The 23,920-nt window shown below is 44.8% G+C and overlaps 1 protein-coding gene across 9 annotated transcripts in view; it reads right to left on the bottom strand.

Moving 5' to 3' along the window:
* R3HDM2 (R3H domain containing 2) overlaps positions 1-23,920 on the bottom strand; it is a 189,193-nt gene that overhangs the window by 93,852 nt on the left and 71,421 nt on the right. For 6 of the 9 annotated variants that reach the window (XM_073576836.1, XM_073576838.1, XM_073576835.1 and 3 more), the window contains one exon: positions 503-693. In XM_073576836.1, the coding sequence (XP_073432937.1) occupies positions 503-670 (168 nt within the window). In that variant the 5' untranslated portion in view covers positions 671-693. Of the gene's footprint in view, positions 1-502; positions 694-886; positions 1,105-17,501; positions 17,604-23,920 lie in introns of all 9 variants that reach the window. The other 3 variants (XM_073576831.1, XM_073576830.1, XM_073576832.1) reach the window with 3 other exon arrangements.

The raw sequence follows: 23,920 nt of genomic DNA, 5'->3' as shown, positions 1-23,920 counted from the left end.
CTTACAGATAGATAATAGTGATGAGCGAGTATACTCGTTACTCGAGATTTCCGAAGCATGACTGTTTGTTAGGGAATTCCCACATGTATTCAGCCAGCCTACAAGTCGCAAATCGTGCAGCTGAGACGATGAAAACAATCTCCGAGCACGCCAAAATACTCGGGGGATCACTCGAGCATGCTCGGGAAATCTCAAGTAACGAGTATACTCACTCATCACTAATAGATAATCCTTGTATCTTCGGTGCCTATTCAGTTTAGTGTATAGGGGAATGCTCCCAAGTACAAAGGCTAAAATGCCAAAAGAGTCAGTGATGCAGACCTGTTACCACTAATTAAAGATAGATGTGTACATAAAAAAAGAAATAGAAGAAAAAAAAGTGCTATTATAAATAGGGACAAATGCCCCCTTGTATGGTTTTGAGGCCTATATAAGCTATATGTCGTCATACTATCATCAAACGCAGCATAACAATCTATTACATTATGAGAAGCATAAGAACCTGAGGTTCTTGACGTGAGTTTGGTTCGTCCGATTCCTGTTCCTCTTTACTGGGTGACCTAGATACCGCCTTGCTTCTGTTCACAGACTCTTCAACTAATCGCTTTTCTGACTCCTTCATGATCTCCAGAGTTTCCTGGGTTGTGTGGCCATGGGACATCTTCAACATATTACTACACAAACGGTATTAACCTGCGCAAAAAAAAAAAAAAACAATGAGAAAAGACTAAACGTATTTGACAATTTTTCCAGTTCACAGTTATTTGCTCCTCTTGTTAAGGAGCTCCAAATAAAATTAATAAGAGTGGCCATCAGCTTAGCACATAGAAATCAGAGCAAATGAGCTGACAGCGAGCCATGGTGAAGGCATCTTTACTGTCCCTACCTGTTACACCGTAAGATACGGACTGCGTATTGTATGACACTGGTGTGCTTTTGTGTCTAGTTCACAGAACCATTTAATTTCATTGGCAAGTTTGAGACACAACTCAAAGTAGAACATATCTCTGGGTTTTTATTGTGGACAGTTAGGCTATGTTCACACGTTGGATTTTTTTTTCTTTTTGACACATTTTCAGCTGCATTTCACAGTGCCAGCAAAGTCTATAAAAAAAAAAAAAAAATCAGAAATCTCATGCACATTTTTTTTTTTTTTTGCTCTAACTGTTACTTTTTCACCCATTGCTTTGGTAGTGCAAAAAACGCTGCAAGAATGCAGGTTTCAGGATTTGCTGCATTTTTGGTGCCAAAACCTGATGAAGCTGAACCAGATAAAGTTTAGTGCATAAAAAAAATTATTAGCATGCACAAGAGACCAATGTACCCTGACAAAAACACAGCAATAAAAATGCAGCAAAAACTAAGCAAAACCTGCTTTGTGTAACCAGCTTAAGGGTGTGTGCACACGCTGCGGATTGGTCTGCGGATTTAGCAAAATCCGCAGGTCAAAAGACCTGTGGTTTATCTGCGGATTAGCCTGCGGTTTTGCCCTGCGGTTTGACACCTGTACAATGGCGCAGATGGCAAACCGCAGCGGATTCCGCACAAAGAATTGACATGCTGCGGATTTGAAACCGCAGCAAATCTGCGCGGAAAAATCCGCAGCATGGGCACTGCGTTGCTCTGCATTGATTATAATGGTACTGTACAACGCAGCAGAAACTGCTGCGGATCCGCAGGGCCAAAACCGCTGCAGTTCTGCGCAGCAGAATCCGCAGCGTGTGCACACACCCTAAAGCAAACTTGTCACCAGGTTTGGCCGCTACAAGATGCGGCCACTGCCTTTCAGGGCTTTTGTACAGCATTCTATAGTGCTGAAGATAAGCCCCTGATCCGACCTGAAAGATAAGAAAAATAAGTTTTATTATACTCACCTGAATAGTGGTGCGGTCCGTTGGGTGCAGCAGGTCCTGGTCCGGCACCTCCCATCTTCTTGTGACGCCGTCCTCCTGCTTGCTTCATGGCTCCCCAGCATCTCGCGCCTGCGCAGGCGTACTTATCTGTTCTCTAGAGGGCAGAGCAAAATACTGCAGTGCGCAGGCGCCATGAAAGGTCAGAGCGGCCCAGCACCTGCGCACTGCAGGAATTTGCTCTGCCCTCAAAAGGACAGATAAGTACGCCTGCGCAGGAGCGAGATTCCGGGGAGCGATGAAGCAAGCAGGAGGACGGCGTCACAAGAAGATGGGGGACCCCGGACCCAGACCTGTGACACCCATCGGACTGTACCGCCCCCCCGGGTGAGTATAAGACAACTTATTTTTCTTATCTTTCAGGTCGGACCGGGGGCTTATCTACAGCATTATGGAATGCTGTATATAAGCCTGAAAGGCAGTGGCCACATCTTATAGCGGCCAAAACTGCTGACAGGTTCCCTTTAAACTTTGCATCTAAAAAAAAGCAGCAAAAAACGCAATGTGTGCACATAGCCTTAGTCTGTATTAAACAAAAAAAAACACATGCGAAAGGGAACATTGATTGTAATGGGTCCATGTTGCATCTGCAAAAATAACGGAACAGGTAGGACATGTACCCACACAAAGAAAAAATTCTTGGTATAAAAGTAGCCTAAAGAACCCAACTACAAAAAATGGACACAGTGATGAGAATAACTGCACAGTCGCAGCTGTTGTGCACAGACACCACCATTTTTTGCATTAGATCTGCCAAAGGCATTGTGAACAGAGGCCTACTTCTATCACAGCACAACACACATCTAAATATATACTGTATATATACTGTATATAATATATACATATACACACATATGCGTGCAGAGAGCAGTACATCATTACAGACAGTCCTGCTACGTCGCTGACAAGCCAGAAGCATGCTAATATTGTGACGACACAACCAAGCACCATTATGGAGACGGTAAATCAAAATGAAAAATTCTTAAATAATTAATAAATTTTATTAGTCACAAAAATGTTAAAGTAATAAAATAACTATGGATAAAAACATCACTGCAGATTATTCTACAACCAATCTCTGAATGAAGCATTGCAACAATTTAAAGTTCTGCCTTTACCAGGGAATGCAGGCACACAACATGGATGACAAAGGATCAACATGTCACAATAGCCGAACGTACCCCAAAATCCATCAATCTGCCCGTTTTCCATTGCATGCTTCTGTTCTAGTTTCTTTCATTAAGGTTTCTGTAAAAGTCAGGCCGTTTTATCCATATGAATGAATCAGCCTCCGTCCCCCAGGACAGCGTGGGAGGCTGTGAGGAGGAGGAAGACATGATAGTCTTTGACAAGAGCAAACCGACACAGGGAAAGGACGCTGAGATGCAGATTTATAGCGATAGTGATCCAACACACAGGCGCAGATGTGCAGCCTACATCTAAATGCACACTGTAGGGGTAACACTACCGCAGGTCCTCCAGCACGGGGGGGGCTTACCAGCCATGACTGCGACAATCACACAGATCATAGCCAACTGTCCAAATATTTACCAGTATACCCTTTAGGCTATGTGCACACATTGAGTAAATGGATGCAGACATTTCTGCACCATTTCTGAATCTCTTGGCAGGAAAAACGCAGCTGAAAAAAAAAATAGGTGTTTTTGCCCTGATTTGAATGAAGTCAATGGTGAAAAACTTACAATTAACATGCTGCAAAACATTTTCTGTACCAAGTCTGCAAGTCAAAAATACTCAACATGTGCATAAACTTCAGGTTTCTCATTCACTGGCCTCAGGATTGTTATAGGTTTTGCTAGAAAATCTGCATGCAAAAAATAACGCCCCAAATCTGCAAGATGTGCACAAGCCCTTAGGGTGTGTGCACATGTTGCGCATTACCCTGCGGACTTTTCAGCGCGGATATGGCTAAATCCGCAGGTCAAATGACCTGCGGATTTAGTGCGGATTTCCCCTGCGTCTTGACACCTGCGGATTCCTATAAAAGGAGCGGGTCTCAAAACGCTGCGGATCCGCAAAAAGAATTGACATGCTGCGGATTTAAATCCATGGAAAAATCCGCAGCATGTGGCAGCACTTTTGGTTTTAGGTTGACTTTAATGGTACTGTGCAACGCAGCAGAATCCGAAACGTGTGCACACACCCTTACAATTCTGCCTCAATTTTATCAGTAAAATAACATTTCACCTCAAGATAGCAGTACGGTGTACACTTGTCTGGCAGTGAACGATCCCAGCAGCTCAGTAGTATGGAGTGGTAGGCATCCTGCAAGTAATTGTGAGGTGCCCATGTTTGTGGTCAACTTCCATATAAAAGTAGAGGAATAATGGAAATCCAGAATGGCTTCATATATATGGATAGAAAGCCCACTTGCCAATGTAGTGTTGACATTTCAGTTCTTCACCAGCTGTGCCTTCCCGAGTTCTTCATGGCTACAGATCAGTGTCTATATTGGCGTGCTTGGGAGTCTTTAGCCCTTAGATACATTGCACAAAATGAAGTGGTCCGAACCCACCAATATTGGCAGCATCTGACAGTCTAATGTGTATATGGGGCCTTCCGACTTTTCTACAAGAGGGGGTGGGAAGGATCCGAAACTTCAGATTTTCAACAGCCAATCGCTTTGTTCACTGGGAGAAAAGACTCCGCCACAGATGTCTGGCAGCGACTCACTCATAGTGAACACAGGAGTGATCAGTTGTATGTGGGAGTCAGGAGAACTGCTACCTAATGTGTAAATGGACCTTAAACCTCCAGTGGCCAACAGTCCAGAGTAAGTTCTGTCCCATACGCTCTACAAATTTGAGGACCTCCAGAAATATACACACACTCCATTGAAGTGCTGTACAGTTGAGTGCTAAAAATTTTTAGTCACAAATTTTGGCTTTCACAAAGTTTCCAACTTCAGTTTTTATACCAACAACTATGATGAGTGATCAGAACAATTGCAAATGTAAATCAATCATTTATCAAATCATCAAGAACTTCTGAGAAGTTCAAATGCTGTGCAGAAGGCTTCAGGGAGGCGAAGAAAGTCTACTAAGTGCCACAAATGTCTACTAAACAGGATTCAGCTACGGCATTGGTTCAACATTATTTTTATTATTCCGCCAATTATTCCATGGCGCTTTACATGTGAAAAGGGGTATACATAATAAAAACAAGTACAGCAATCTTAAACAATAAAAGTCACGACTGGTACAGGAGGAGAGAGAACCCTGCCCACGAGGGCCCACAGTCTACAAGATCAGTGAAGAGCTTGCTCGGGAATGGCAGCAGGCAGTGGATCTACACGCAGTGAGGCGAAAGATGTTGGAGGCTGATCTGGTGTCAGTGACGGCAGCAATGAAAAACATGAAGGACAGACTGACATCCTGCAGGAAGTACAGGGCTTGGACTAAAGAGGATTGAGGTAAAGTTTAATTTCTCTGAATAAGCCCCCTTTTAGATTGTTTGAATCCGCTATCTCTCAGAAAACTCTGTTCTCGACCCTCTCCAATCCAGTTTCCGCTCTTTACACTCCACTGAAACTGCCCTCACTAAAGTCTCTAATGATCTGCTAACAGCTAAATCAAATGGTCATTACTCCATGCTAATTGGATCTCTCTGCAGCATTCGACACTGTGGATCATCAGCTCCTCCTCACTATGCTCCATTCCATTGGCCTCAAGGACACCGTTCTCTCCTGGTTCTCCTCCTATCTCTCCGACCGCTCCTTTACTGTTTCTTTTGCCGGTTCCTCCTCCTCTCACCTTCCCCTTACTGTTGGGGTTCCTCAAGGATCGGTTCTAGGCCCCCTCCTCTTCACCTTGTACACTTCCCCTATTGGTCAAACAATCAGTAGATTTGGTTTCCAGTACCATCTCTATGCTGATGACACCCAATTATACGCTTCTTCTCCTGACATCACGCCAGCCTTTCTAGAAAACACTGGCGATTGTCTAAACGCTGTGTCTAATATCATGTCCTCACTATATCTGAAACTGAACCTGTCAAACACTGAACTCCTGGTGTTTCCTCCCGCTACTAATGTACCTATACCCGACACTGCCATTTCCGTGTGTGGTTCCACTATTACTCCCCAGCAACATGCCCGCTGTCTTGGGGTCATACTTGATTCCGAGCTTTCCTTTGCCCCCCACATTCGATCACTGGCTCGCTCTTGTCATCTGCACCTCAAAAACATTTCTAGAATTCGACCTTTTCTTACTTTTGACTCTGCAAAAACTCTTACTGTTTCTCTTATTCATTCTCGTCTCGACTATTGTAACTCTCTTCTAATCGGTCTCCCTCTTACCAAACTCTCCCCTCTCCAATCTGTCTTGAATGCTGCAGCCAGGATCATATTCCTCACCAATCGTTACACCGATGCCTCTACCTTGTGCCAGTCATTACACTGGCTGCCCATCCACTCCAGAATTCAGTATAAACTTATTACCCTCACCCACAAAGCCCTCCATGGCTCAGCACCACCCTACATCTCCTCCCTTGTTTCAGTATACCACCCTACCCGCGTCCTCCGTTCTGCTGATGACCTGAGGTTAGTATCCTCAATAGTCAGAACCTCCCACTCCCGTCTCCAAGACTTTACACGTGCCGCGCCAATTCTTTGGAATGCACTTCCCAGGTCAATACGATTAGTCCCCAATCCCCACAATTTTAAGCGTGTCCTGAAAACGCATTTATTCAGACTGGCCTATCGCCTCAACACATTAACCTAACCTATCCCTGTGTGGCAGAGCCAAAAGTTTTACCATAACCAGGTTCCCAGCATCATGTTCCCACATGCTTTATGCATCCATTAGCCCTCTGTGTCTGTACTGTTACACACTTAACATTATGGCTGGTCCATACAATCAGAGCAACTGTTACCACCCACCTTTCGTGTCTACCTCTTTCCTCATAGACTGTAAGCTTGCGAGCAGGGCCCTCACTCCTCTTGTTATTTGTTATAATCTACTGTATGTGATTATTGTTATGCTGTAATGTCTATTGTCTGTACAAATCCCCTCTGAAATGTAAAGTGCTGCGGAATATGTCGGCGCTATAAAAATAAAATTTATTATTATTATTTGAAACATCTGGAAGAATGATTGCCCAGAAAAGAAAAGGTGAGAACTACCATGAGCCCTGTGCCATGCCAACAGTAAAGCATCCTGGGACCATTCAAACGTAGGTTTGGTTTTCATCCATGGCAGGGGCTCACTCACAATTTTGCCTAAGAACACTGACATGAATAAAAAATAGTATCTAAACATCCTCCAAGAGCAATGTCTCCCAACGATCCAGGAGCAATTCGGTGATGAACAATACATTTTTTCAGCATGATGGAGACCATGTCAAAGGTGGGCAACTAGATTATTACCAGAGATGGATGACCTCTCATAAGATGAGAGGTTGGAAAAGAGGGGCTTGATTAGCTTTGAAAAAAAAAGCTGCCTCAGAGGAGATCTCATTTATGTATAAATATATGTGTGTAGCCAGTAAAAAACACTGGCACACAACTTATTCCTTCCAAAGACCATACTAATGACTAGGGTGCACGCATTACATGTGAAAGAAAGACGATTCCAGCAGCTAAGGAAAGAGTTCTTTACAGTTCAAGTAGCTAGTCTGTGGAATGCCCGACCACAAGAGGTAGTAATGGAGGTTGGATGAATCTCTTAGTACACACAACATTGTGGGTTATGGAGAAATTAGTGACAAAAAATGTATAATTGGTGGAGAAAGGTTGAACTTGATGGACGTAGGTCTTTTATCAACCTATGTGCGCAATGCTCAAAAAAGTGGATGACAAACAAAAACCGAGAAATTGTGATAAACTCCAAGCACTGATTAGGCAAGAATGTACTGTCATCAGCCAGGTTCTGGATAAGTCTTGAAAAATAAGGATCAAAGCTATAAATATTGAGTTTTTACATAAACTTGATGTATTTGTAAGTATAAAAACTTAAAACGCTTACGGTAAATTTGTAGTTCAGTAACCACAGAAACATCTGACTAAAAGATCTAAAAACAATGAAGCAGCAAACTGCGTGAAGACCAAAAATCTGTGTCGGTCTTAAAACTTTTGGCCGATACAGTTGTATAGAAATGTAAGATCATAAGGGATTACGACCGGAGGGCAGAAGTGTATATTTGCATACAAGGGCTTACTATAGAATTGTAAAGCAGATCCGTCACCGGATTTCAGAAAGAAAACTGTAAACATTATTAGATTTTTTTTTTTTATTAAATCTGATAAGACTGTTATGTTAACTTTGTAAATGAATGTATGATCCGGATATTAATATGAACCATTACGGGTCCAGTTAGATCCAGTCCATTTTACTATCGGGTGGGAAAACTTTCATATAGGGTTTTACAGTCATTCTGACATGGGTTTTCAGAGTAAGAGCACCAGCCTCATCAGGACAAAGGTCTATGAAGCAATACATGTAATTTTATTATGAAATCTAGTGACAGGTCTGCATTGGCATTAACAGTGATCACTATATATTGCATATATCTAACAGAACCGAGCTGCAGGTCTCTAGGACTATTGGTTACTAGAGCGTGAATGGAGCAGTGTGATCCTGCCTATGTTCACTGTTATCGGATGAAAATAGGGGTGCCAGGTGTCAGATCACCACTGATCTGGTGTCAACATCATAGGTTTGGAAAATGCCTTTTATTAAAAAAAAAAAAAAATTATATACATATACAGTTATGACTTCTCTGTACAGTGCAGGTAAAAGGCAGATCTATGAACTCTATAGAGTTCAGAACTGTGAAGCCACAATCATCCTGATAACAAAGTAATACAGTTTACCCCAAGGCAGACGCATCAGGATGAATCAAATGGACTGCACGCCAACACCCAGGATGTGCACCGGAAAATTCCATCATTTATTCTAAAGTCCTTCTTACATCTAAGAAATGAGCATGCAAATCAGACCAAGAAACGCAGCCCTGCAAGGTTACAATGATGATCCCACGAACGGATTTTCTCTCATTGGAAGAGGCAGATAACCAATCACAATTCCAGCTCCGTAGCAACCAGTTCTATCACCATGTGCAGCCAGTGAGGAAGCGAGACTTGTAGGAAAAGCACAAGACACTCTGAACCAGCTGTGCTGAGAACAAGCAGAAAGCATCATCAGTAAGGGTGCCCGCTAAACAAGCTAAAGCATCACCCATAAGCATGCACGCTGAACCAGCAGAAAGCATTACATGTGAGCGCACCCGCTAAACAAGCTAAAACATCACCCATAAGCGTGCCCGCTGAACAAGCAGAAAGCATCACACATGTGAGCGCGCCCACTAAACAAGCAGAAAGCATCACCCATAAGCGCACCCGCTGAACAAGCAGAAAGCATCACACATGTAAGCACGCCCACTAAACAAGCAGAAAGCATCACCCGTAAGCACGCCCGCTAAAAAAGCAGAAAGCATCACACATGTAAGCGCGCCCACTAAACAAGCAGAAAGCATCACACTTGCAAGCACGCCCACTAAACAAGCAGAAAGCATCACCCATAAGCGTGCCCACTGAACAAGCAGAAAGCATCACCCATAAGCGTGCCCACTGAACAAGCAGAAATCACACATGTAAGCGCGCCCGCTAAACAAGCAGAAAGCATCACACATGTAAGCGCGCCCACTAAACAAGCAGAAAGCATCACACTTGCAAGCACGCCCACCAAACAAGCAGAGAGCATCACCCATAAGCGTGCCCACTGAACAAGCAGAAAGCATCACCCATAAGCGTGCCCACTGAACAAGCAGAAAGCATCACCCATAAGCGTGCCCACTGAACAAGCAGAAAGCATCACACATGTAAGCGCGCCCGCTAAACAAGCAGAAAGCATCACACATGTAAGCGCGCCCACTAAACAAGCAGAAAGCATCACCCATAAGCATGCCCGCTGAACAAGCAGAAAGCATCACACATGTAAGCGCGCCCACTAAACAAGCAGAAAGCATCACACATGTAAGCGCGCCCGCAGAACAAGCAGAAAGCATCACCCAAAAGCGTGCCCGCTGAACAAGCAGAAAGCATCACACATGTAAGCGCACCCGCTAAACAAGCAGAAAGCATCACCCATAAGCGTGCCCGCTGAACAAGCAGAAAGCATCACAAATGTAAGCGCGCCCGCAGAACAAGCAGAAAGCATCACCCAAAAGCGTGCCCACTGAACAAGCAGAAAGCATCACAAATGTAAGCGCGCCCACTAAACAAGCAGAAAGCATCACCCATAAGCATGCCCGCTGAACAAGCAGAAAGCATCACACATGTAAGCGCGCCCACTAAACAAGCAGAAAGCATCACACATGTAAGCGCGCCCGCAGAACAAGCAGAAAGCATCACCCAAAAGCGTGCCCGCTGAACAAGCAGAAAGCATCACACATGTAAGCGCACCCGCTAAACAAGCAGAAAGCATCACCCATAAGCGTGCCCGCTGAACAAGCAGAAAGCATCACAAATGTAAGCGCGCCCGCAGAACAAGCAGAAAGCATCACCCAAAAGCGTGCCCGCTGAACAAGCAGAAAGCATCACAAATGTAAGCGCGCCCGCTAAACAAGCAGAAAGCACACATGTAAGCACGCCCGCAGAACAAGCAGAAAGCATCACACATGTAAGCGCACCCGCTAAACAATCAGAAAGCATCACACATGTAAGCGCGCCCGCAGAACAAGCAGAAAGCATCACACATGTAAGCGCGCCCACTAAACAAGCAGAAAGCATCACACATGTAAGCACGCCCGCAGAACAAGCAGAAAGCATCACACATGTAAGCGCGCCCGCAGAACAAGCAGAAAGCATCACACATGTAAGCGCGCCCGCAGAACAAGCAGAAAGCATCACACATGTAAGCGCGCCCGCAGAACAAGCAGAAAGCATCACACATGTAAGCGCGCCCGCAGAACAAGCAGAAAGCATCACACATGTAAGCGCGCCCACTAAACAAGCAGAAAGCATCACCCATAAGCACGCCCGCTGAACAAGCAGAAAGCATCACACATAAGCGCTCCCCCTGAACAAGCAGAAAACATCACACATGTAAGTGCGCCTGCTAAACAAGCAGAAAGCATCACACATGTAAGCGCGCCTGCTGAACAAGCAGAAAGCATCACACATGTAAGTGCGCCTGCTAAGCAAGCAGAAAGCATCACACATAAGCGCTCCCCCTGAACAAGCAGAAAACATCACACATGCAAGCGCGCCCGCTGAACAAGCAGAAAGCATCACACATGTAAGTGCACCTGCTAAACAAGCAGAAAGCATCACACATATAAGCGCTCCCCCTGAACAAGCAGAAAACATCACACATGCAAGCGCGCCCGCTGAACAAGCAGAAAGCATCACACATGTAAGTGCGCCTGCTAAACAAGCAGAAAGCATCACACATGTAAGCGCGCCTGCTGAACAAGCAGAAAGCATCACACATGTAAGTGTGCCTGCTAAACAAGCAGAAAGTATCACACATGTAAGTGCGCCTGCTAAACAAGCAGAAAGCATCACACATAAGCGCTCCCCCTGAACAAGCAGAAAACATCACACATGTAAGTGCGCCCGCTGAACAAGTAGAAAGCATCACCCGTAAGCACGCCTGTTGAAAAAGCAGAAAGCAGCACCTGTAAGCATGCCTGCTGAACAAGCATAAAGCATTACCCGTAAGCGTGCCCGCTGAACAATCAGAAAGCATTACCCGTAAGCGTGCCCGCTGAACAATCAGAAAGCATTACCCATAAGTGTGCCCGCTAAACAATCAGAAAGCATCACCAGTAAGGGTGCCCACTGAACAATCAGAAAGCCTTTTTTTTTTTTTGTTTAAGATTAAATGTGAATTGTTAATGAAGAAAAAAAAAAAATTAAGACGTTTCCTGAAAACAAGCCTTAAGTCCTCTTTTGGAGCAAAAAAATAATATAAGACCCTATCTTATTTCCAGAGAAACACAATAGTAACTTGTGGAGACACACAAGTCAGTGGGTGCTCTCACCCACTGGCCCGGCTGTCTGTAGAAATACCGTATGGACCAGAGATCACCCTATTGAACACCCGCACTCCTTTCCCGTGGTCAGATTACTATACAGACAATACATGGTGAGGGTAAAATAGTGTGGCAATACTTTATTGAATCACCAGACTATACCATATGCAGCTGAAACCAGAAGCTCACATACACGATATAAAAAGACACATCTGCATGTTTTTCTCAATATCTGACATATCATCAGAATAAACCTTTCCCATTTTAGGTCAATTAGGATTACTATAATTATTAATATTTGCCAAATGCCAGAATAATGAGAAAATGTTTTAAGCCATTTTTATTACTTTACAGTTTACATACGATTGCTATGCCTTTAACCATTAGTGACAGAGCCAATTTGGGACTTAATGACCAAGCCAATTTTTACAATTCTGACCACTGTCACTTTATATAGTTATAGCTCCAGAACGCTTCAACGTAACCCACTGATTCTGAGATTGTTTTTCGTGATTTTTTTTGATCGCAGTCTTTTTAAAAAAAAAAAAAAAAAATAGTAAGTCAAACCCCCTTTTATCACCCCCTTAGTTAAGTAAAAATAACAAAATATAAAAAGTATTTTATTTCTATTTTTCCATTAGGGTTAGGGTTGTGATTATGGTTGGGATTACGGTTAGAGTGGGATTAGGGTTAGGGGTGTGTCAAGGATAGTTTTGTGGTTAGGGGTGTGTTGGGTTGGAGTTAGAATTGAGGGGGGGGGTTCCACTGGTTAGTTACAACAGGGGGTCTCCAAATGCGACATGGCGCCACCGTTGATTCCAGCCAATTTTGCGTTAAAAAAAAAAGTCAAACGGTGCTCCCTTCCTTCTGAGCCCTGCCATGCGCACAACCCGTGGCTTTCCCCCACATACGGGGTATTGGCATACTCAGGAGAAATTGCACAACAAATTTTGTGGTCCATTTTCTCCAGATACCCTTGTGAAAATAAAATGGTTCCAAAGTAAATTTTTTGTGAAAAAAGTAAAACGTTCATTTTTTCCTTCCACATTGCCTTAGTTCTCGTGAAGCACCTGAAGGGTTAATAAACTTCTTGAATGTGGTTTTGCGCTGCTCAAGGGGTGCAGTTTTAAGAATGGTGTCACTTTTGGGTATTTTCTATTATATTGACCCCCCCCCCCCAAACTCACCTCATTTGTGAGGTGGTCCCTAAAAAAATGGTGCGTAACGTACTGCCCAAAGTTCCTTCTGGTTTGAGGAGGCTTCTAGTTCCTGACCCCTCCATTCCCCCTGAGCAACCCTGCTGTCCATGTGTGCTCCCCATCCCATGGGACTGGCATCTGTGGCGATTATGTGTGATATTTATGTTACCCAGGGGATTCCCTTGGATAGATTGTCGGTATTCCTCCACCAGGCTAGGGAATGAATAGTTCTCGAATCTAGGGTTATGTGACCCCTTAATGCCAACTGGTTTGCTAATATATCCCATTGGAGATCCCTTGTATGTAGTTGCGCTTACTGGACTTCCGGTAAGCAGGCGGAAAGGGAACCCAGCAGTGACATCGCTTTTCTTAGAGTCATGGAGGGGTTCCGTATGGGCTTTTGCCACTATCTGTGCAATTTTTTATTTTTTGTGGTTTGGGAGGCGGAACTCTTGCTTGTTTGAGTCTAATGTGAGCCCTAGGAACTCTTGCACTTTGCTGGCCTCCAGCCTTGATATTTTCAGGTTTAGAAGCCAGTCGAGGTTCTGTAGAGTGTCCATCACTCAGTCCCTCTGTTCTTTGCAGTTTTGGGCTGAGTTGCTTGCTATTAAGAAATCGTCCAAGTATGGGATTATTAGAATGTCCTGCTCCCTTAGGTGGGCCATCATCTCTGCTAATTTTGTGAACACGCATGGGGCTATAGATATTCCAAAAGGCAGGGCTCTGTATTGGAATTCCCTTATCTTCCCCTCTATGGAAATCGCTAGTCTGAGGAATTTCCGGGAGTCTTTGTGAATGGGGACGTGATAGTACACGTCGCAGAGATCTAATACAGTCATGGAACAGGATTTTGATGGTGGATTTGATTGATTCCATTTTGAATTTTTGACATATCCATTTAGTTTCCTTAAATTTATAATTGTTCGATATGTGCCGTCCGGTTGGAACACTAGGAAAAGCGGGGAATAGAACCCTTTGCCTATGTCCTCAGGGGGAACCTCCTGAAGGACTGCTTTTATTACTTGATTTAGGACCCCCGCTTCTTAGAGCTTTTTGTTCTCGTGTAGAGGATCTTAGTGGGGTTACCACATATTTTTGAGGTGGGAGAGAAAGTCTATCCTCAGGCCTGACTCGATTAGATTCAATATCCAAGGGCTGTTCGAGATTTTTCCCCAGGCTGGAAGGAAAAAGGATAATATTCCCCCCACCCTGGGTGAACTCTCATTTTGAGGATTTTTTGACCTGGGAAGAACTGCCAAAGAGGAAACCTCTATCCCTCTTTCTCCCCTCATCCCATCTGTTGTGTTCCCTCGATGGCCTTTTACGAAAAAACTTTTTGTTCCGAAAGGACCGTTTAAATGCCACAGGCCCCGGGTTCGGAAAGCCTTTTGTCTTAGCCCTCGCCTTCTGGAGGATATCATCCAGTGTCTCCCTAAATAAGAATTTTCCCTCGCATGGGATTGAGCATAATTTCATTTTAGTTTGCAAGTCCCCAGGCCAGTATTTAAACCACAATGCTCTCCAGGCTGCATTCGAGAGGGCTGCCGCTTTAGATGTTAAGCGGACTGAGTCACCTGACGAGTCCTTCAATAAGGCTGCAGCTCCCCTTATCACTGGGATAGATTCTAGAATCTCATCTCTAGGTGTGCCCTCCCTCAGTTGTTTCTCGAGTCGATCCACCCATATCATTAGGGATCTGGAGGTACATGTTGCTGCTATGGCCGGTCTAAGGTTCCGCTCTGCTGATTCCCAGACCTCCTTGAGGAAGGTGTCCGCTTTTTTGTCTAAGGGTTTTTTTGTTAAGTGTACCTATGCCCTCAAAGGGGAGGGCGAACTTTTTTGAGGCCTTGGCCACGTCATCTTGTCCCAAGATGTGGTCGTCTCCTCGTCAAAAGGGATATTTCCTTTTAAGGGAAGGGACCGTGGAGTTCTTCCTGTCTGGCTTCCCCATTCTATTTTGATCGGGCCTGGTACATTTTCATTTAGCGGAAACACCCTGCGTTTCTTTTGGCCCAGTCCCCCGAACATTATGTCCTGAACAGACCTTTCAAGAACAGGGTCCGTCACCCCCATGGTAGATCTCACAGCTTTGTCTACCTCTTCTAGGGGAAAACAATGACGCCCCCCCCCCCCCCCATTTCCTCGTCTGAGGATGAGGAGGAGTCTGATGGATCCGAGTTAACTTCTCCAGATGTAGAGGGATCTGACTGGGAACCTACTAAGGTGTCCTTTTTTACTTTATCCCCCTGTTTTAGAGATGTAAGGGCACTCTGAACCTATGATCTAATTACAGAGGCGAAATCCAGGGTTTCCTCGCAGAGAACTTCTTGTATACAAGATTCACAGAGCTTCTTATCCCATGATTCTAGTAAGGCTCTGTTACAAGTGGTGCATTCCCGGTTCTTCTTTTTCCCCCTTCATTCCCTAATAAGCAAAAGAAGCTTATTACAATGGTGAACATTCTAGAAGATCACTCACCAGATGAATGCGGTCGCAGGTACTGGTTCTGGAGGTGGAATCGGATCCTGTACAGGATGATCCAAGGATGGTGACTTGCTCCTTGCAGCTGATCTGCGTGGAGTGCCTACTGGATCGGGCGTCTCGCCTGTCCCGGTCCTTCTGTCTGTGGTGGTGATGCTGCTGCTGCTCGTCGCTATCCTCCATCTTGCACAGGACGCTTCCAGCCAGGAGCATTTTCTAATGGCCATTTTAAAATTTTCCGATGTGGGTCGTCATTTCCTCCCATCCTGCGCCGCGCTTACCCAGGATGCGCTGACTCAGGGACCCGGAAGGAGTCTTCTATTTCTGGGGCAGCGGCCATCTTGGTCCACCTCTGTATACCACAGCGCTGCAACCGCGCATCTGCCCAGAGTCCCCGCAAGCCTCAGCCTCCTATCCGGAGTGGTGGCTCCGTCTCTGACACCCCCCCTCACCCTGCAGACCCATCGGTCCCAGCGGTGGTGGCTTCGGGAACCGCACCCGCCGTGACAGGGGCCTCCCCGCTGCGAGAATCTGGATCAGCCCCGGATCTTCATCTTCATCTGTCAGGTACCACAATCCTGTAGGTCACCAGTCAGGCACAGGAAACCAACTGGGGACAGAGGAAAGGTACGACCCTTTAATCTGTAGGTTCCTGTCCCTGAAGGGCGGATCCCCTCTCTCCGAGGTGCTGTCATGGGGCATAGAGAAATAAAAGATTTTTTTTTTAGACTTTCTGCAACATGGAGAGTGCCCCAATTTTCTTCTTCTAAGTATTTGCTCAGACAAACGTCTCCATACGTTCAGTGATGGTCAATGGATCAGATCTGTATTCCTCCAACTGGGGCCATGGTCCCTTAAGCTGACATCCTGTAGAGCAGGGTTCCCCAACTCCAGTCCTCAAGGCCCACCAACAGGTCATGTTTTCAGGATTTCCTTAGTATTGCCCAGGTGATAATTGCATCACCTGTACAATTCAAGGGAAATCCTGAAAACATGACCTGTTGGTGGGCCTTGAGGACTGGAGTTGGGGAACCCTGCTGTAGAGTGTCTGAAATCTGTATTCCGGTTGAAGCCATGATTCCCTGGCTGCTGTTCTGTATACTGTTTTTTCAGAAGGATAGAGGTCCTTTTTTATACCCACATCTGTCCTTCAGGCCATCATCCACAGGTCAGGGGAAATGTGAGATGAGGCTAACTCTAATTGTTCGAGTATTCAATGTACATCATTTGTCCTTCAATGTTTGCAGGTCAACAAGCGTTAGGGATGGATACAAAGGGTAATCAACATGTTAGCAAACCGATTGTTCAACGACCTTACGTCCCTGTTTCCCCAAGGATAGCAGCACCATAAGCTGCAACAAACATCAATTCAAGAGTCAACGTTCAGGCTCATATTAACAATGGCCTATGTCTCTTGACCTACAGGAAAATAAATCAGGCATAATTAAGAATTAATGCTGTGCCATCCTATAACTCCAAGTATATCACACAGGTCTGGTGTTGGGTTAGTATGTGAAGTGTTACTTAACAGAAAAGTAAAACAACAAATGGGAATACCAGCAGCGCCTGATGGGCCTCACTAACTTGAAAATAGGGTCCATGGAGATTCAGAGAGGTGCCTACTGTTTTGCCAGCTTACAGTTTTAATGGAACCATTAGTCCAACAGAGCCATCACAGATGTGCATTGTATGTGAAAAAAATTGTTTTCTTGTCACCTAGAATCCTTGAGCTTAGGATTTCATGGCACTATATGTAGCTGGGAGTTTACTGTATGCCTTACATTACACCACATTCATTACTACCTAAACTGAATTGGTAACACAGGCAAGGGGAGAGGGGGAGGGATGGATTTTGCAGATATTACAACCTGACAGTTTCTGGCAGATAATAAAATGGCTGATCACTGTGACTTACAGGTAGCGAGAGCTGGGTCCTAATCGCTCAATTGTCTTGTCCTGAATGGGTAGAATGGTGGCATATGATCGGGTCTATGGGAACAATGGAGATGGCTGGGCACTGTAATGAATAGAGCAGAACCTAGTCACCTAGAGAAATAAAGGCTGTATATGAGGACTATACAACAAGATTTTGATGGGTAGATAGCTGTACAGAGTAGGAAGCATTACTAAGGCAACAACTCCAGTTATAAAGAACGATAGATTATAAAGAAATAACTGGTATAAAATCTGGTGACAAAATATTTAACACTAAAATGATCAGTTAAACCATTCCTATCAGTCACAGCAGATCACAAACAGGTGTTCTGAAAAATGATATCAGTACAGTATCTTTTTAATACCTCTATTGCATGCCATTCCTGCTGTTATTTCTCCTAGAAATTTCTGAATAAATCATCACCTGGGCATTACCTACACTAACAGCACTGATTAACTAATGTCAGACATGCCTGTGGGAGTCGGTAAGCCAAATTACTGACTCCGACTGACTCCTCAATTTCCCTGACTTCCGACTCAGATGCCGGCTCCCCAGCACTGCCTTTCTACTGAGCATGTACATAAAGTGCAGCACAGATTCATCTCCACTACGACTACTGTAAGATAGTGCCTACTGTTTGTGTTGGAGGACACTCACTTGGCTGCGATATTGAGCATACAGGAACACTTTCTTACTTAAAACAGTCCAATGCAGTTTATTATGCCATCATAAACCACTGAGGAACATGTTACACATCACATAGTCCAGAGCCCTTCATAATACATGACATTATATTGCAGACTCTACACATGCCAGACTTCTCACTTCGTCCAGTTGCCGTGGGAGACCGCACGCCGAACAGTTCCGTAACATCCACGGAACATCACAAGCACCCAAGCACCAACAGTCTAAGGAGTTACCTTACAGGAGCTCCTGCTCCACAGACCTCCTGTCAGTCCTGGTTACTGGGTAAGTTGTCGAATTGGGATCACCGTCCTTGTGTCCAGTGCACTACCGACAGTCCAGATCTTCAGACAGAAGGCAACTCCCCCAAACGCAGTGCCTTCACAGACTCTGCAAGCACAAGTGGACTGTCCGTGTGCTTTTCAGGACGTCTGTCCCCCTTGGGACCGTCCAACACACAGGCCTCACCGGGTGCTATGCAGGGTTCCGATCCTACTCCCAGGATATCCCAACACACCGGCCTCACTGGGTCCAAAGCCTACCACGTGCTCTTCAGGGAGGTAGCACACCTTCCAACACGTAGGCCTTCCAGGACCTTCCACATGAACCAGTCAGGTCCATACACTCTCCCCATATGACGAGACCTCAGCCACATTATATGGTTCATAACCACACCCACAGGTGAGGTATAGATCACAAGGTCATGACCTCACTGCAGGTCCTTTTACACACAGCCACACACAGGCTTTATCTTGGGTGTTCAGACACACGCCCTTGGGTGGGTATGTAGGTGACTGGACCCACCCATCTCTCCAAGTCACCTGGAAGCCTCCCAATGTACAGCAAAAAACCCATCAGGAGTAGATCTGTACATCAAAACACGTTCAGGCTTCCATCACAGGGCTATTCACCCCTGTGATACATATCGGCCATTTACAACCATGCCTCTCACTGTTTCCCCATCACAATAAAAGAAACTCCTGCATGCATGTTCTGGGGAGCCCATACAGCACCCCCTAGCTGTAACAGGGGTCACTGCATCACACTCCACAGCTCTGCCTTTCTACTGAGCATGTACATAAAGTGCAGCACAGATTCAGCTCCACTACAACTCCACAGCACTGGTCACTACTGAGCATGTACATAAAGTGCAGCACAGATTCATCTCATCTATGACCCCACAGCCCTGGTCACTACTGAGCATGTACATAAAGTGCAACACAGATTCATCTCATCTACGACTCCACAGCACTGGTCACTACTGAGCATGTACCTAAAGTGCAGCACAGATTCATCTCCACTACGACTCCACAGCCCTGGTCACTACTGAGCGTGTACATAAAGTGCAGGACAGATTCATCTCATCTATGACCCCACAGCACTGGTCACTACTGAGCATGTACATAAAGTGCAGCACAGATTCATCTCATCTACGACCCCACAGCACTGGTCACTACTGAGCATGTACATAAAGTGCAGCACAGATTCATCTCATCTACAACTCCACAGCACTGGTCACTACTGAGCATGTACATAAAGTGCAGCACAGATTCATCTCAACTAAAAGCCTACATCCCTTAGATCAGGAATAGAACAGACATTTATAGGACATTTAATTACTTTCCCAAATTATGAAAACAATTAAAGCACATTCAGCACTGAACTACTGTACCCAATGTATTATATGTTTTAGGAGTCGGTCCATTTAAAACAGACTCCAACTACATCATAATGGACACAGACTCAGACTCCACAGCCCTGCTGGTAGCACACAGTTGTTCATCAATTCATCAATATTCAACAGCATTAACAGGAACGGCAGAACACAAATCTAAGAAAATACGATCCAGAATTGATGCATGGGGAACACATTTTTACTACAGACATGCCAGGACTGGCCACGGGTTCTTTTTAATGGTTTCTCCATTCTGGATAGGGCAACCACAAATGCAGACATAATACATTACGAATCTTCAATAAAGTTATGTTTGGCAGCACCTGGCTTCATTGCACTGACCTCTTGACATCTATAATTGTCAGTGAAGTTTCATCAAACGTCACTTGCACTATTGATTTACGCAGAATAAAATTGGGCAATATACCATTATATCTTGAGAAATATGCCTCCTTCGCCACTTATATGCCTCCTTCACCACTTATAAGCCAATTTTTCTCTTCCGTTGCGCCTCCGGAACTCATCCTCCTCTCAAAAAAAAAATAAAATAAATTTAAAAAAAAAAACCCTCAAAAGTTTCTTGGTGAAAGAAAAACTATGCTAGTATCTAACTACTACTGCTAGTATCATATTTAGGCCAGGTGCCCGTGATCCGGAAGTAGTAGCGTATGTTTGCTGCATCCAAAGTCCTGCCGTCTATTGAACGCAGGTAAATCCACATACATTCCATTGATGTCATTTCTCTTGCGGGGAGACTAGAGTCTCTGCAAGAGAAATTGATACACTGCGGTCTTAAAAAGACACGACGCATTTCAGTCTCCACGGGTGATCCACAGGCGGTTATGGACGCATAGTAAACATGGGATTTCTTGAAGCCCCATCCACTATGCTGTCACAGCTTTAAGCTGCGGGTTTAAGGCTGGTTTCACATTAGCGCTTTTTAAGCGCACGCACGGCCGGGGGTAGCTCCGCCCCCGAGCCGGCTCTCTGCCCGGCGTGCCCGCCCCTTGCTTGTAGCGCCGCCTCCTAGCGGACAGCGTCGCCTGCGATCGGCGCACCCTATCTTTAGCATAGGGTGCGCAGATCGTGCGCAGGCCGTGCGCTAGTTGCGCTTTGACCTGCGCTGCGCACTTTTGACGGTGCGCCGTGCGCGCCAAAATCCGAAAAGTTCGATTTTGGCGCGCACGGCGCACCGTCAAAAGTGCGCAGCGCAGGTCAAAGCGCAACTAGCGCACGATCTGCGCACCCTATGCTAATGATAGGGTGCGCCGATCGCAGGCGCCGCTGTCCGCTAGGAGGCGGCGCTACAAGCAAGGGGCGGGCACGCCGGGCAGAGAGCCGGCTCGGGGGCGGAGCTACCCCCGGCCGTGCGTGCGCTTAAAAAGCGCTAATGTGAAACCAGCCTAACACTGCATAAATAAGCAGCGTCAAACCCGCAGCAATTAATGATCGTGTTCACATACCTTTACGGTTCCTATTCATCTAAGAAAAGAGGAGTCGGAGGAGTGAGGAGCACTCCACACACAGACAGAGCTACTAGCAAATTTATTTTACTTTAGTGCTTGATTCACAGCCACACTGCTCATTATTCCAGTATTATGACATCCATGTGCTACAGAAAAAGCAGAACAGGATTCCATCTCTATGTGCTGTGTTTGGGAGACATCACAGCACCTAGTCTCCACTCACTAGATCAGAGGCAACTGAAAACTTCACACAAACCGTGCAGAAGTAGAAAACTGGTGAAAAATAAGAGATACAATGGCCGGAAACAATGTTATTCCTCATGTACACACAAGACAGCTTATTCTGACAGATTACCTAAAAAGACGAGAACATTTTAAAAGTGCTATATCACACTATTCCTCTGATGTGTCAAACAAGAAAATATTCAATGCAATGTAGTATTATAAGTGTCTGGACAAATATAGACTTCCCCCTCTAAAAGCTCATATAATTAAAAGGGCAGAAATGAATTGTCTATTCATAGGGCCGACATCCACAACCACTTCACAGACCATCAGTGGTCAATTTTGGATCCTGTTTAACAGCTGGTCATCTTTTAGGAGCCAATATATAACAAATCAGGCAAGTGGAATACATCAATGTAAAACGCTCATTTAAACTAGCTGGAGGGAAGTGTTATGAAATGACACCAGAAATCATGAAACCAGACTAAAAAAAGAAAACTGCAATTACAGCTCTGAAGTGCAAATAATCACCTCACCAGACTGATCTCATCCGCTGTAGTCATTTATTCACAGTACTGCATACTAAACTTATGGAGGGGGAGGCCGGACAAATCACAGGATTTTGAGGAGACTCTTTATTTAGATAATAAAATTCTATATATACGTATACATACATGGAAAAAAGAAAACCCAAACCCTTAAATCTAGAAAAATGTGTCCAACATAATCTATCAAGTCATAAGGTAAGACTACAACATGGTAAATAGCAGATGTCATTGCTCTAGCGCTTTAAACATTTTACTGTTCCTGCACGAGTCACGGAAAAAGGTCAGCCTTTACATGCCCAGATTTACTGCTTTTCATAAAGGGTACCTGTCAGATTGAAAAAAGTATCTGATCTGCAGGCAGAAGTTGAGGAGCGAATCAGATTCATAGACATTGTGTGTCAAAAGTTACAGTAAAACTTACATTTTATTCATTGCAATCCCTGGTGTTTGTTATGTATGAGTCCAGTGGGCGGTGCTACTTCGTGACTGACAGTGTTCCCTGCATGTCTGTACATGCAAAGATCGCCATCAGTCACTGGTAAGACCGTCCACTGGACTCGTATACCTACAAACACTAGGGACTTAAGTGAATAATACAAGAGATATTGAATGTTTTCCAAACACAACTATTTACCATTGTGCTCAGCTTCTCCTTCTATATACCATACTGTCCACATCAGACTGCACGTACAACCTGAGAGGTTCCCTTTAAGGAAAGGCACAATGGTAAGGCCTCAATCAGAGATGCGCGATTTCTCAAGAGCACAAATTAAGGCTATGTGCATACATTGAGGATTGTAAGCGGTTTTTCTGCGTTTTTTTTGCCACGAAAACGCATACAAAACACAACCCATTGAATTAAATGGCATTTCACATATGCTGAGCTAATGCTGCATATTTTTCCGCGGTGGAATACGCAGCATGCTCATTCTTTGTGCGGAATCGCGGGGATTCCACACATAGGAATGCATTAATCCGCTTACTTTCCTCATGTGGCTGTGCCCACCATGCACAAAGTAAGCGCATCATGTGCGGATGGTATCCACGGTCTGGAGTAGAGGAGACTCTCCTCCAGGCCCTGGGTACCATATCCCTGTTAAAAAAAAAGAATTAAAATTAAAATAAAAAATTAAAATAAAATAGAATTATCTTTCCCTCGGATTGATAGGGTTCAGTAGTACAATGTAGCATGTGCTGTAAATTTTTTCATATGAATTTGGGAAAGTTATAAAATGTCTGTTCTATTCCTGATCTAAGGATCTCAGCTTTTAGTCGAGATGGATCTGTGCTGCACTTTATGTACAAGCTCAGTAGTGAGGCAGTGCTGTCAGAGTCGGGAGTCAGGGAAATTGAGGAGCCGGAGGTTTGGCTTTCCAACTCCACAGCCCTGTTGGTTCCATCACATCGGTCCGCTGCCCTGTTCTGCTTCACATCGGGTTTTGCAGGATGCCCAGGGTGACTCAGTGACATCTTCCTAATCCTATTTAAGGTCCATTAGGACACAGAACTGTGTTTTAGGATTGAGACTCTAGTGTTCCATGTTTGGTTTGCTCCATTACTTGCAGTGTTTTCAAATTGCTTCAATCCCTGCCAAGTTCCACCCATGACTGCTCCTGAGAGTCCAGAAAGTACAAGTCCTTAATTTCACGTGTCCTCTGAGAAGCTGCACCAATGTCTGAAGTCTGTGTAATATAATCATTACCTGTGCTCATCCTACCATGGTGCCATTCCAGCAGGAGGTCATGATATAGGTGCCCATATATACATTTCAGGTAATTTTCCTATAGAATAGTGATTTAA

Source organism: Dendrobates tinctorius, unplaced genomic scaffold, assembly GCF_039654945.1.
Source record: "Dendrobates tinctorius isolate UK_male_01 unplaced genomic scaffold, ASM3965494v1 ptg000051l, whole genome shotgun sequence".
Classification (NCBI taxonomy): Eukaryota; Metazoa; Chordata; class Amphibia; order Anura; family Dendrobatidae; genus Dendrobates; species Dendrobates tinctorius.
Note: the sequence above shows the minus strand (reverse complement) of the source record. Positions and strands in the feature narration are given on the sequence as shown.